The sequence below is a fragment of the Natator depressus genome, chromosome 14 (assembly GCF_965152275.1).
Source record: "Natator depressus isolate rNatDep1 chromosome 14, rNatDep2.hap1, whole genome shotgun sequence".
Classification (NCBI taxonomy): Eukaryota; Metazoa; Chordata; order Testudines; family Cheloniidae; genus Natator; species Natator depressus.
Window position 1 is genome coordinate 17896864 of NC_134247.1, and position 15439 is coordinate 17912302.

Sequence of the window (15439 nt, forward strand, 5' to 3'; positions counted from 1 at the left end):
TAACCCCAAGAGTTATTCTTAGTCTGTGGTGGCATAACTGAGAATAGAATCTAGTTTATAGACTCAAATTTAATGATCTTGAGTTAAAAAAAAATCACTGAATCATAGAAATATAGGGCTGGAAGGGGCCTGGAAAAGTCATCAAGTCCAGCCCCCTGCACTGAGGTAGGACCAAGTAAACCTAGACCATCCCTGACAGGTGTTTGTCCAACCTATTCTTAAAAACCTCCAGTGATGGAGATTCCACAATTTCCCTTAGAAGCCTTTTCCAGCTTGTAATACTCTTGTAGTTAGAAAGTTATTCCTAATAGCTAACCTACGTCTCCCTTACTGCACAGTAAGCCTATTATTTTTTGTCCTACCTTCAGTGGACATGGAGGACAATTGATCACAGTCCTCTTTATATCAGCCCTTAATAAACCCCATGCTCTGAGTGTCTCTAAGCCACTGACTGCCAGAAGCTGGGGCTGGACAATTCGGGATGGATCACTCGATAATTTCCCTGTTCTGTTCATCCCCTCTGAAACATCTGGCACTGCCCACTGTCAGAAGGCTAGAAGGACCATTGGTCTGACCCAGTATGGCCGTTCTTATCATATCTGAAGACTCATCAGGTCCCCGCTTAGGCTTCTTAAGACTAAACATGACTTTCCTCATAGGTCAGGTTTTCTAAACCTCTTATCATTTTTGTTACTCTTCTCTGGAGTCTGTCTAATTTGTTCGCATCTTTTCTAAGTGTGGCACCCAGAATTGGACATGGCACGGGTGAGGCCTCAGCTGGAGTACTGAGTAGAGCAGGACAATTACATGTGTCTCTTACACATGACACTGCTATTATTACACTCAAGAATGGTATTAGCCTTTGTTTGTAAATGCATCATACTTTTTACTCATATACAATGTGACCCACTGTAACCCCAATTCCTTTTCATCAGTGCTATTGCCTAGCCAGTTATTCCCCATTTTATAGTTGTGAATTTGATTTTTCCTTCCTTAGTGAAGTACTTTGCACTGGCTTTTATTGAATTCAACTTGTTTATTTCAGGCCAATCCTCCAATTTGTCAAGGTCGTTTTGAATGAAAATACAAGCTCCACTTCCTGGGGCTTGCAAAGGAAATATGGAAGTACAGATGGTGGGTACAGTGGGCAAAAAGACCCTGAAGTCAATGAAGTTCTTTCCACTGACTTCAGTAGGGTTTTGAATGGACCCAAAGACTATAAGGTAACCGAGTCTGCACAGGTGATAAAATGCAACACTTCCATGTTGTGATCTAGATGCAAAAAGTTCATGACAGTCTTCAAAGCTTCACAATCATCTATGAAACCCAATTCATAAACCCATCTGTTAAAGTCCCTGCTTTACAAGCAACCATTTTATACTAAAATCTTTGAAAAAAATATCCGAGGTGCTAGGTTGGAGTTCTGCATGGGGCTTTAGAGCTATTATGCTGAGAGGTGTGGGTGACTACACCAGTTACAAACCTCTTTCAGACTTGGTGAACACACCCTTTGTTCAATTAATATAATGTCAGGAACCCCCCACCTAAGAAAAAAGGGGTTGTGAACCCACTTAGGAGTTGTGGACTGAGTGGTCAGAGGGTTTTGCTGAGTATTGTTTAGGTAAGTGTTTATGGAGGGCAGAGGGAGAGGCAAAACACACAGAATGAGAGTGACTCAGGACCAAAGCCAGAAAGCCAAGCAGCAGCATGTAAACATGGTGCAATCCTGGAGAAGCTCAGAAAGAGGGTCAGGAGTGCTGGCTGAATGAAGCTTGCGTGTGTGAGCTAAGAAACTGCTCCTCTCGGTTTTGTTCCCTCCTGTGTTTGAAGAAGCAGGACTGTAAAGGGGCCCTCACCTCTTGAGCACCTCTGAGTGGCTGTGTATGGTACCAGATTCCTTTTCCTGCCCCTAGTGCCCCCTGCCATCTGACTTTGGTGGGTCTTCAGTGGCTTGGCCCTCCAGCCAAGTCACAAAGTCCAAATGAACCCCCTTTTCCTCTCAGCTTGCTGCTTCTTGAAGTGGGGTGTAATAGGACCAAGGGACCCCAAGCAGAAAGCAACAAAGGCTGAATACACCACATCACAAGGACTTGGTACATTCCTTATAAAAAAGCAAGACAGCATCAAAGAAAATACCTGGCTCCATCATCAATATCTACTTCCAACTGGGACATTCCCATGGCCGTGAACTTTGAGTAGCCGCTTGGTCAAAAAGAGGTAACGGAATATTTATGAAATCCATAAAAGCATATAATCATCAGTTCAGTTTTTCCTGAATCTGGCTAATGCCAGGAACTTTGTACTGTAACAAAACCTGACCTGTGACCACCCAAAAATAAATGAAAATTATCAGCAAATCATTGTCCATTAGCTTCAGTGGGAAGATTCCTCCATTAAAAGAATAATTGGTGGGAAAAACTCATTTCTACTACAGCAAAAAATAATAAGTTCAGATAATGCAAATATAATTCAGAAGAAAGTTTGAACTCTGCTCATTTGCTTAAAAATTACCCATTAACTACTGCATGCTAATTATCCACCTTTTTTCATTTTGTTTTTATGAGAGAGATTCATTCATTTTTAAACAAAATAAATGCCCAGAAAATCATGCCACCCACTTCAATTATGATGAAAATAACCATCTCTATGATAAGCTAAAGCAGCAACAGCAGCCCAAAGAAAATGTATTCTGAAGATAACTCATTACTGAGCACTTTGTCTCACCTTCCCTTAATAAACTAGTCATGTTTTTCACTTTATAAACATCGAAAATATTGGGTTTTTTAATAGGGTAATTTGTACTATGAACTCCTGTAAAGATGTTTTGATTTTATTTTTTTGTGGTTCATAAAGCTCTAGTTATGGAGTATATGTGGACAAAAGGACTTTGACTTGTTCATTTTTTCCATTTCCAGATTGCTCACTAGAAATCCAAGACCCACTCCCTGACTCTGAATGGAGGTCTATGTGAAATTTGAGAGCTAGGATGGGTAATTAGGTTTGTCAAGTTATTCCACAAAAGGCAGTAAGACACATAGTACGATTTTCAAAAATGCCTAAATGACTTTGGAGCCTAAATCCCATTGATTTTCAATAGTATTTAGGCTCCTGAGGCTGCCTAAGAGTATGTCTACCCTGCATTGTAAATCTGGGTCTGTGGGACCTGTGCTTGTGGACATGGTGTTTCCAAGTTCATGCCTGAAGTTTCAAACTGCATTGTAAACCTGGGTTTACAATTGCTGGACCTGGGTCTCAGAATCATGCTAACGTGTCCATACCTCACTACGTAGACCTTCTGACTCGGGTCTGCATAGATCCACAATATAAAATGACAGGGCTCAGACCCAAGTCTCAGGGGGCTAGGTCTCTGATCCCCCTCTTCCCTGCAGCAGGGTCCTAGGACCCGGGTCCTGACTGCTTGGTGACCCAAATCAGACAGATTTGTATGTGGACGGTAGGGGGGTTTGGGCTTAGATCTGAGACTACAATGTAGACATAATCTAAATCGCTTTTGAAAATGGGATTTAGGAACTTCTGTAATTGTTAACCCTACACTAGGAACACAGCTCTTCCAGATGGTTTGAATGGATGGATCTTTTGTTATTGTTTGTGTGTGTGTGAATAAAATAGTTATCTTTATTCAGTTTTTAAATAAAATGAGCTATATAAAAGAGAAATTGGATGGACTAACAAGGTTCGAAAAACCACACTGATATCTAGTCTAGCTACAAAGATGCAGCCATATTTATTACTCGCCATTTACGCCTAGGCAAGTGACCTTCTGTTTATTGTGCAAAACTTACTTATTTTGTTGTTACCCTGTCCTCCTGATTCTACCCATTTCCCCATTTGTCTGTTTTATCCACCTGTAGCATCCTGCCAGGAAACTACACTGCAAACTCTCTGGACCAGAAACTGTCTTTTCTTTTACTTGTTTAGACACTGCCTAGCACAACAGACCCTTGTTTGGCATCCCCAGTGCTATACAAATAACCGTACAATAATATGCACATATATCTATACACACATAAATAAAAACAATGCTACACTTCCAGATGGGCATCATCTTGTTCTCAATGAAGAACTCCCATGGACTTCAATGGGAACAGGACTGAGCCCCAATACAGACTGCTGGATGGCTAAAGATGCCAAGGGTCTGATACTCTTTCAAGGGGAAATTTCAGGATCCTCGGCATCCAGAGGGAGGTGCCCACAGGCCAAATTTTTCAAAACTGGTCTCCATGTTTGGGGGTCTCAGTTTTGGGGTGCCCAGCCTGAGACATCAAGGGCATGATTTTCAGCCATGCAGAATATCCACAGCTCTGAACGAAGTTGGTGGGAGCTCCACGGGCTCACTGTCTCTGAATTCAGGCCACAGATGCTTCAACGTGGGTGCTCAAAAATAGAGGTCTGAGCTAAAAAACCATAGGAGCCGAAAGCAGTCAGTACCTCCCGGGTGGTATTCGACAACGCAAGGGAGTTCTTTGCCCAAGGTCAGTTGCAGACCCAGAAATGGAAGTCTGGAGTCCTGACTCCCAGAACCTTGTTATAACCACATTGGGGCCAGAGGTTTCAAACCCCAGCCCCCAGGGCTCTTAGGAGCCAGCATGTTCCGACTCACCATCCACTGACCTGTTAGCAGTCACCAGAACTGGAAGCTCAACTTTGGCAGAGGACTTCAGTTCTGGGCTCTGATTGGTGAAACTCTGAGAGTCCTGACTGGTTCCCTGCTTCTACTTAAACCAAGCAGAGGAACAGGAAGGTGTCCGTGCTTAGGACCGTCTCCCTTGTCCTACCTGCTCCTTGACTCTGACCTTCTGCTATCCCGACCCTGCCTACCTTTTGACCATGGGCCTCTGACCTGTCTCAATCTCTGATCTCCTGGTAACCTGTCTCCTGACATGAGACTCTTAGTCTGCCCTCTGCCCTCTGCCAGTTTCTGGTGCCTTGGTATCCAGACCCAGACTGCCTCCTCGCTCCCAACTCATGCTCCAACCACTAAGTCAGACCATCCACCTCCCAATTGTGACAAACCACTAATTGCAGCCTCCTGGAATGAAAGCTCCGGGCTGAATCCCCGGATCCAAATGGCCCCGAAGATATCTCCTACCTATCTTACATTGGTCAAACCAAACCCCAGCCCCAATTCAAACCATCCAAAATTTTGGCAAAGTTGGGACGTTGAGCTTTGCCTCTCACAGCCCTTTATTAGAAGTCAAAATAGGACTGAAGAAAATGGTTTTATCATTTAATCTGCAAATGTATCCCAGGTTTCCCCTCCTTTTCCTTGATTTCATCATGCTCAGAATGCTATCATCTGAATGTCCATTGACTCACTGAACACTGAAACCTTGCTGAAGGGCACTGTTTGGTGAAGGTGATTTCCAAAACAACAAGAGAGATTTGGAAATATAAAATGTGAGGCCTGAATCTGACCTCCGTTTTACACCTGGGTAACATAATTAACTTCAGCGGCATTACTCCTGATGTACACTGGCACAAATGAAGGTAGAATTAGGCCCCTGGCACCCAAGGATGAGGATCTGTGCACATTGTCACAAGGGTAAGGTGGTAAAAGCCATACCAACTGGTGCCAGCTCTTTTCCAAGGCCAAAACAGGTGCTTTCCCTTTAATAGGCGGCCATCTGTGTCACACAACTCTAATTAAGCATCTGTTCTCCAAGAGGCTAACAAGTTCTTTTACTGATAATCCCAAACAGCTTGCCAGCATTATTTATAACACAGCTACAGTGAGTCCCCTCTCTGGTTTGAGCCCCTTCATTGTTAGAATAAGATTTAACTGCATCATTATTATAAAAAGACACATAAAATATAACCCAACTGTATACAGTATACATGGAAATCCCTACGATTTGAATTCATACAGCTTTATTCAGAAAAAGACTTAACGAGACAGGTTGTCACTGGGCATCAAAGGATTTGGGATGATATTTAGGATAACAGTTTTTAGACATGGAGCAAATCCTATTATGATACCAAATGGCCATCGGTTGTCACGGTGGCAGGTATAGTGCACATCTGAACTGGGATGCCAGCCACGAGCCTGGTCATCTGAGATAAATTGTACATCACACTCCGTTTGCCCTGTGTTAGACAGGGAATTGAAAGGCTTTCGTGTGCATCAGCAGCTGGCAGTCACAGAGCACTGATAGCATCTGCCTCTTCTCCTCTGCTCTGCAATATCCCTGCATGTGCCCGGTGCTCATAAAGGGAATCTGCTAGTAAAGGATATGGAATTGGATACACCTGGGATTCCCAGAATGCCATAATAGGAGACAAAACAAGGTATAGCAGCCACCGGAGCAATAGGGGTATTAACTAAAGCTTTCACTTGGGGTGTTTGGCCCTACATGAGAGCCCTCTGACCCCAAGCAATACTAGTGAAGTCTTAATAGGGCCCAGATACTGCTTCACAAAGGGGCTGATCCAAAGTCCACTGGACCGAGAGTCTTTCCATGAACTTCAATGGTCTTTGGGTTAGGCCCAGAGGCTGTTAGATAAATAGAAATGGGAGAAAATGAGGAGTGGTCACCAATCTTCCAGTCAGAGGTGGTGAACAGCTTAAACCTGAGTGCATTCAGACACCAAGAAGGGCCTCAGACCCCATTGGGTTGGGTCCAGTGTTCACCCCAACTAGACACCATATCTATTTATATATCAGAGCCAATGCCCACTGAAGTCAATAGGAATCTTTCCTCTGACTTCAGTAGGTGCTGAACTGGGCCCTAAGTAAGGAAGAATCACCTTGGTTAAGTGTCTTATCGCACTTCTAGCCTGGGTTACCCTTATTATTCAACTGCCGGCATACAGCAGTACAAACAAATACTGTCTCCAGGATCCTCCTTCAGCCTCCAATACAGCAACAAATTTAGCAGAGAAAAGATTCCTCCCATCCTCCACTATCTCTCTTTCTTTGTTCATTCTTTTATCTCAGCAGTCCTCCAAAGTCTATTAGCTCTACTGCTCACAGCAATGCCCCCTGCTAGTGTATATCAGCATGGACCTTTTAGTTTTCTGTTCTCCTTGATTCCAGGGGAGCAGCAGTGCTCTTCTTGCTTATGCTTTTCAAGATCAGTTACTAGCGGTGCAATTCTAGAATCATCCCAGGCTGGTGCAGTACCCTGGGAACTGAGCCACAGCCCGTGAGGTGTATTAGTGCCACAAGCGAGGTTGCTAGCATGCTGAGGCCACACCCATCAGGTCCTCATTGCTATACAGGAAGATTAAAGAAATACATAAAAATGTGCTGACCAAGATAAATTTTTCTTGCAAAAAAATCCCTGGGAAGTTCACAGCAGTGATATATAAAAGTGCTGGAAAGTTTACAAAGCAAAGGAGACTTTATAAGGGTCTAAAAACACAAAAGAAATAACTAAATTAATTTCTGTCTTGCAGCTGCTAAAGGCAATGCCAGCTTCTTATGATAATGATAATTTCCACGAGTCACCAGGAGCCACAACACAATTCTTTCTTTCCTTTTCTTTTTCAGTGGCTATTAATCCAGCTATTGCAATGGAAACAATCTTAATAGCGCGCCATTCTTTTGAAACTTCTGGCGCTAATTTTCACCTCATCACTCTTCCAGGTACAAACGGTTCTACTACAAAGAGATACAGAGACAAGCCAGCGTGATGAAACAAAACACCACCAGACACTAATTAAAAGATTGAGATATAGACTATCAGGTTAGCTTTTGCAAAGAAAAGAAAAGAAATAATAAGAGACAATGTCCGGCAGTCAGAGCAGGGGATTGGAAATCAGGACTCCTAGGTTCTATTTTTGCGTGTGCCAGTGACTCACTATATAACTTTGGAAAATTCATTCAGTGCATGATTCTTCTCTCAGTTATACTGGTGCAAATCAGCAGTAACTCCATAGCTATGAGAGTGCCACTGGTATAAAAACAACATGAGAGAGCAAAGTTATGTCCTTAACTTCTATGCCTCAGTTTTCCCATCCATAAACTGGATATAACACTTAATTAGTACACCAGAGGGGCATTGAGAGAATAAATGTTTGTTTATTGAGATTGGTGGGCCTCAATTTGAGACTGCTGGATGAAACCTCTGCAATACGTATCATGATCATCATACTCTAAATTAAATCAAACAGCTTTATAATAAAATCTACAGCTGTTGTGATCTAAGGAGTGAAAAGATGGGCAGCATAATTATCTGTTTGGGGTTCACTGTGAAGAAGCAATCAGCTGACAGAGCAGAAGAATGATGGCCTAGTTTCAGAGGGGCTGGGAGATGCTTTAAATCTAATCAAGTTGTCCCAATCTATCCCAGACCTAGCTGAGCCCCCAGCCAAATTACTTTAAGCAACCACATGCTTGACTGCCACTGAGAAACAAGAAGGACAAATAACTACAATTGGGCTCCATCCAAATCCCTGGAATGGAGCACTCCTATATTTTTGGGATAGGATGGGCAAAATGAAATCTGGATCCTAATGTTCTACCTTGGGCTCACCTTTACAAATAATTGGCTCAATGTGAAAAGGACATTTTAAATGCATTTGGTATCTGATTAATGGCAGTGGCTGTATCTCCCCTCCTCCCCAACCTAGCTTTGAGACAAGACATTAAAGCTAGGTCCTTTAGACTCCTCACATGCGATTTATGAATATGGAAGCAAGAAGACCCATGGCATTTAAAAAAAGATAAGGAATAGGGAATAGCCCCATTGTCCTAGGGAATATTCTCTTTTCTTAGGAAAATGAATGTTCATGTCCCAGGCTGTGTACAAAGTTATTACGTGGCAGATTACGTCATCTGCTAGTTTCATATTCTGCCACAGCAATTTTGCCTTTCGGAGCCTTTTGGAGGTTTAAGGCCAAACCGGACTGGGCTTCAGCACAAATGCACAAGAGGAAGGTCACAAGGAGTCTTCCCACTTCTCGCAACCCCACACAGGTCCTAACCACACAAATGCAGCTCCTGTGGTTTCTTGACTGCAGGGCTTGATCCCACTGGTACTCTTCTGGGATGTAAGCCATCTCAGAAAAAGGACAGATGCAGGGTAATGCCCCACCCCCTTCACCCTGCAGGGTTCGCTGGCTGGGGAAAGCAGTGGTCATTACTTAGCATGTGGTGCAGAACTGGGGAGGGCATGCACCCTTCCAGAGTTGCACTCTGCTGCAGGACACCATCTACTCGGAGTTGTGGTTTAACAGCATAGCCTGGTTCTTTGGGCTCCCTGCACATTGAGAAAATGACCTCTCTCTCCTCACGACTATTTCAAAACTTGGATTCCTCAGTTCCCATCCCTGCACACTCCTGCTGTTGTCTCTGTTAAAGGGCCAAAAGCATTACCTTATTGAGAGGCACCGGGCTGACACGCCACCACTCACTGGCAAGGAGGGAAGAAGATCATTCTCTGAAGAGCTAAAATCCTAATCTGCCTTAAATTGTTTAAGACCAAGGACAAGCCCTTCCAAGGTAGCACCCATTGTCAATGACATGCTGATGAGGGAGAGCAAGGCAGAGTCATGGAGCACTCGACATGTGTTTCAATACCGTGAAAGAGGGTCTTGCAAAGTGAAGATCAAGATTCAGTTAGACTTCACTCTCCATTATTTAAGTGTATTGCTTTCTGCACTCATTAGAAGCTGGTGTGAAAGGGCTGCAGCAGGACAAGGCATCAAGGGATTAAAGACACCAAAAGGCCGTTTGACGAATCCTGATATCCCTAGGCACCATCAGGCTTGAGAACCAAAACCTTTCCCTCCCATTTCCAAGCAGCCAGCACTGCAATGTGTCTCAAAGAGGTAACACAGTCCTTTGGGTTTGCAGCATCGCAGAGATCATGATCAGTGGGTCCATTTTCCAGACACACCTCTCTCATATTTCAACAGCGCTTTCCATTCCAAAAGGATCTCAAAGCACTTTAAAAGGTATAGCAACCCAAGGGCCTTAAAACCCGGCCTCTCATACAATGGATATCCTGGCCTACATGGTGAATTCCATTGAATAACTGTGAGTTCCTGTATAAAACACCACTTCCTTTCTACAGGATAAGTGGACTGGAAGGCCGCAGGAATCTGCTCAGTCTGCCACTGAAATGCAGCTATCATTGGGGTAGAACAGGTCCCAACCCCACCACATGATAGGAAAAAACAAGAATGTCAGGGCAGCGTATGAGGGAAGCAAAGTATAAAATTAGTTTGGACAGGATCCTGGGACTAACTCCCCTACTGTTGTGAAAATGCCATGGATTTTGGTCAGTTTTACACCTCATTTGGAAGGTGACATTTCCATCAGCACAGTGACCCCCTCCCAACATTCCACTGGGGCATCAATTCTGTACTGACCCAGAAAGAAGGGGTGCCATTATGGTGACTCACCGATACCATATGTCTGAACCTGCTTAGCTTGTGACTCTGTCAAGGCCATAGTCCAAGATGGAGTGACTGAATAACACAGACGACTCATGGACTTTCTGCTCTCTTCCTGGTCATTCAGAGTTTACATGGATGCTAGCAGCTACCCTGTCTAGTAGCTAAGCTGCTCTCTACAAAGAGATCCACTCCTAATTTTAGGCAAGAAGGATTGTGTACAATCTGGGCAGGGATATGTTAGCAGTTTCCTAAGAGAGGATGGAGAGAACCTGGAAAATCTACCTCTTAAACGTTCAATTTGAACTCTACCATTACTATGAGAAATTAACACTACCCCTCCCCCACCCCTACACGTAGTCCCGCAATCTGATTTAGGGCATGCCTATATGGAGAGTGAGTACACGGCAAGCTGCGGCGTGGATCTAGAACGTGCTAGCATGAGGCACACTAACTGGCTGCGTGGATCCTGCTACTGGGCACTTAAAGTTCCGCAGTGCACTTTATCTAGATCAAAGAGCACTAACTCTCCATACAGACAAGCCGTTAACCTGTCACTCGTTTCCTTTTCTTGGCTTTTTGGATACAGACAAATGAAGAATTAAACCAGAGCCTGATGCTGGGCTCAGCAACATAGGCGCCGACTTCTACTGGTGCTGATGGGTGCTCGACCCCCTTCTGAACCTGGCCCTGCCCTGCCTCCACCCCTGCCCCGCCCCCATTCCAACCCCTTCCCCAAAGTCCCTGCCCCAACTCTGCCCCCTCCCGGACCCTATTCCGACTCCTTCCCCAAATCCCCACCCTGGCCCCACCTCTTCCCCACCTCCTCCCCTGCGTGCGCCACGTTCCCACTCCTCCCCCGTCCCTCCCGGAGCTTGCTACAGCTGTTTGGTGGTGGCAAGCGCTGGGAAGTAGGCGGAGGAGAGGGGACGCGGCGTGCTCACGGGAGGAGGTGGAGGAGGAGGTGAGGTGGGGCAGGGAGATTGGCTGCCGGTGGGTGCAGAGCACCCACTAATTTTTCCTTGTGGGTGCTCCAGTCCAGAGCACCCATGGAGTCAGCGCCTACGTTCAGCAACAAGTGTGACATATCAGTTTTCTGCCCTAAATGAACACCAATTTTTAATCCCCCCTTTCTCGTAGAGCTACAGGTTGAAAGCCCAGCAGCATCTTATCCCTTTATCTTTTCCAGGCAGATCAAATGTATAACATACAGTTAAATATGTGGGTTTTCTTTTGGTTCTGTTTCTTTCACATGATGGCACTTTGCATAAGAGTAGTGTTTTGTACCAGTGCCCTTAGCCAAATTGACGTCCCCACTGCATGCCACCTCACTGCAATTTTTGCATGTCATTTCTATTGTATACACAGTGTCTTTCAACCCACAGACTACAGAGCGTGGATTTTGTGGAGAGCAGACAAGTTTCAGGCTCACTTGTAAGTGTAAAATATTGTTAGTCTAACATCTGTTATTTCCTCCATCCGGGGACTACATCCCGCACTCGCATGCTAGGTGACCCAGAAGTTCCTTTCCAAGTAACTACTGCAATTCTGTCCCCAGAACATCGTATTTGATTCTGTGTGTGTGTGTGTGTGAGAGAGAGAGAGAGAGAGAGAAAGAACGCGCAATTTTACCTTTTGGAAGTTCTCAACTGTGAAATGTGCTGCAGCGCTTCCTGTGGGAAAGGCAAGCTTCCAAAATACACGGGGATTGGAATTGCTAGATCACTCCTGTGCAATGAGGAAGAGGAGGGAGAGACACTGAATAAATATTTATCTGTCTACACCGCATTTTGGAACAGAAAATTTGAAAAAGCAACAACCTCCAATAAAACTCTCAATCTGCTGAAGCTCTCTCCTACTCAGAAACCCCTGCAGCTTAAAAACTTACTGATGTTTGGGCAGATTTTATTTTACTTTGAAGAAAGAAATAATGGGAGGAAAAGGATTGTCTAAAAAATAAGAGAAATCAAAATCAGCCCATCTGTGCCAAATTACTCAGCAATAAATCAGCTGTTACTTGCCTGGTTGCTCTGCTACACTTACGTTATTCCAGTTTCTTTTGTTATTAGCACAGTTGACTTTGCAATACCACAAGTGGTACCAGGGCTTGTGTAGCTGTGCTGCATTGTGTCATGCTGTATTTGGATCAAAGGTCAGAGCGCTGCAATTGAAGAAGATTGCAAGAGATGGGAAACAGGATAATGATACTAACTTGCTGAATTCATATGTCCATCATCATTGCATTTTCCTGGCTGTCTGATGATTCAAAGTCCATGGAACAGGCCTCCCCCCAACTAGGGACATTATTTCACTCTACGCAGAGATAATGTCCATAAGCAGCCCGAGCTGCCAGCATCCATCATGAGCTATCAACCACCAGGCTTTGCTTAAAGGGTTTCTCCCAGCTCCCCCCTGGGCTTTATTTTGGGTGTACAGGAATTGAGATACTTTCACCCTCCCTGAATATAAATTGAGGATCTAGAAGTTTCTATTTCATTGACATACAGTAGGTTTGGGTTCCATATGATGAGAGTGAAGTGGGGTGGCACACAACATTCACAAGGGCCTAGTCCGAGTACCTCTCTAGCTTTTGAACGGCTACTGCCTCCCCAGAAAAAATGGCCTTGGAAACAGAGCATAGGGGTGAAGTGCAAAATTCAGATGTGAATCCTCACCCACACTTTCCCACAGATGGGGCAACTGAATCTGGGGTCTATTAATTATTAAACCCAGTCCCTACACCTAGTTCCTTATTACACAGAATGTCCCCCTTTTTAAAAAAATATATGTACAACAAGATCAGGAGATGCTGAGTGCTGCAAAAAGCAGCATGAAATATCCCTAGTGAATGTAGGTGAGTTGTTGTTTTCTTCTTCTTTAATAAATAATAAATAATAATAATAATATCAGGAGGAGGGCTGCTAAGAAAACAGTCCCTTATTTTTGAAATACAATGTTGGCTACCCTAGTTGTGTCCCACATGGCTGGAAGTCTGGAATTATTACTCATGAGGCCCAATCCTACAGTTTTTACATGCTCATTGCAACTGCTGGGTTTATATGAGATGTAAGTGGTGAATAGACTTTGTGCGGGCTCCTTGCCCAGGGGTGAATTTTGTCCCATGGTGAATAATGGCTGCTGGCTCTGGCTCTAGGTTGAAGAGACCAGCTGTCAAACTTGGGGCCCTACATTGTGCAACTAAGAGCTGCATCTAGGCCATCAGATAACAGAACTGAGGCATATTTAACAGGTATCTGAGCATCTAAGTGCCCATCTGAGCATCCAAATGCAGAATGCAGAGACCTAAACTTAGACGCCTAAGTTTTAAGGCTGGGCCCTGAGTACTAACAGAAAGAACTTTCAGTTCCATTGAACATTTCCACTCTGCCTGGACTTCTACACAGCACAAAAAAACCCTCCCTAACCCTTGTCCCAGCACATCCAGGGTCCTGTATAAAACCTGAAACGGACTCTTTGGAGGGAAGTCATGGCAGGGTTTCTACTTCAGTTGATTCAGAGACATGATGAGGTGTATGTGGGGAGGAGCTATTTCCAGGTCATTCATTCATTCCAAATGTGACACTGGCTGACCAGGTCATACTAGAGCATATTCAGGCCAATTCACTTGTGTATTAGTATAGATCAAAATGAGTGTAAATGTAAGACTGTATTCAGGTGTTTAAACTTCATGAAAACTAGTGGAATGTTACTTGTACTGTTTTCACTTATCTGTCCCTGTTATAATGTAATAGCAGACATTTACACTGTGTATATCCCTATAACTAAATAACCCTTCAAAGAAATCTTGTGAAATGCTAATGAAGGACATAAAGGACTTTAACAGAAAATGCTAACTTCAAAGCAAGTGGCCATTATGTATGGTGTTCGGAGGTCAAAAGGCTAAGTGCATTCCTTGCTGACCATCATCAAAGGAAAAGCCCATGTGGGTAGGGACATTGTCAGCTTGCTTTCTGTGTGAAGAGACTACAAATATGGATTCAAAGAAAGATCTTGCATCTTTGAACTCTTTGGACTCTTACAGGGAAGTGTACCAGATGCAAAGCAGCCATACCCAGATATCTAAGTAATTTGAAAAGGGAAACTGGCAGTTTATTACATCACTGCCATCCTTTGGAATTATAAACTGTGATTCACTTGTACATATATTTTACCTGCTTTAATTTCTCAATACCTCTCATTCTTTTTTCTTAGCTAATAAATCTTTACTTAGTTTACTACAGAACAGGCTACCAGCGTTGTCTTTGGTGTAAGATCTCGAGTACCAACTGGAGTAAGTGACTGGTCTCTTGGCACTAGAAGCAATCTGCTGTAGTGTGATTTTTGGTTTAAATAACCTTTTATCACAAAGTTCAGTTTGTCTAGGTGGCAAGATAAAATGGACAGTCTAAGGGGACTGTCTGTGACTCCATGGTAAGACTGGCACAGTGATCCTGGAGTTTACATTAGTTACTGGTTTGGTGAAATCTAAATACAGAACATACCACCAGTTTGGGGTATCTGCCCTTGTTTTCTGACAGTCTGCCCCAAGATAGGCACTACTCACAGTTGTGAGCCACTCCAGACAGCATGACACCAAATTTGAGGGATGAGAATTTGGTCTGACACAATACAACACAGGCAGTATGCCTGGCAGCTTTCCTATGGACCCCCCAAAACTTAGGGGGAGAGCACAATGTAAGTCTCAATGCACAGAACTGCACTCCCAGACAAATGCTGCTATTTTCAACAGAGTGGGGCCTGAAGTCTATTCCAAGACACCAAGACTATACCGGCGGGGGGGGGGGGGGGAGGGGGAGGAAGGAGAGAAGAGACACACACAGCCCAACAGTTAAAAAAGATTTTTTGTATTGTGATATTTTAAATGGGAAAAAATGGTAAGTGCAAAAAGATTTGTAGAGCTTCTCTTTTCATGTACAAAAGCCCTTCCAGAAGCAATCACCTCTGCTGTCCACACACATACACACACATGCACTGCGCTTCATGAATTCACATTGGCACTCCAGAGGCTTAAAGGGGAGAAGTACAACATAAGCCACCGTTGTCAGCAAGCCACCCAATA

The 15439-nt window shown here is 44.0% G+C and overlaps 1 protein-coding gene across 15 annotated transcripts in view; it reads right to left on the reverse strand.

Annotated features, from left to right (window-relative positions):
- Window positions 1-15439, reverse strand: part of TNRC6C (trinucleotide repeat containing adaptor 6C) — a 584197-nt gene that overhangs the window by 296679 nt on the left and 272079 nt on the right. For 10 of the 15 annotated variants that reach the window (XM_074970980.1, XM_074970983.1, XM_074970981.1 and 7 more), the window contains one exon: window positions 11992-12087. The exons of 4 other annotated variants lie outside the window; for them this stretch is intronic. In XM_074970980.1, coding sequence (XP_074827081.1) covers window positions 11992-12087 — 96 coding nt within the window. Of the gene's footprint in view, window positions 1-11991; window positions 12088-12402; window positions 12423-15439 lie in introns of those variants that run through there. One more of the 15 variants, XM_074970985.1, reaches the window with a different exon arrangement.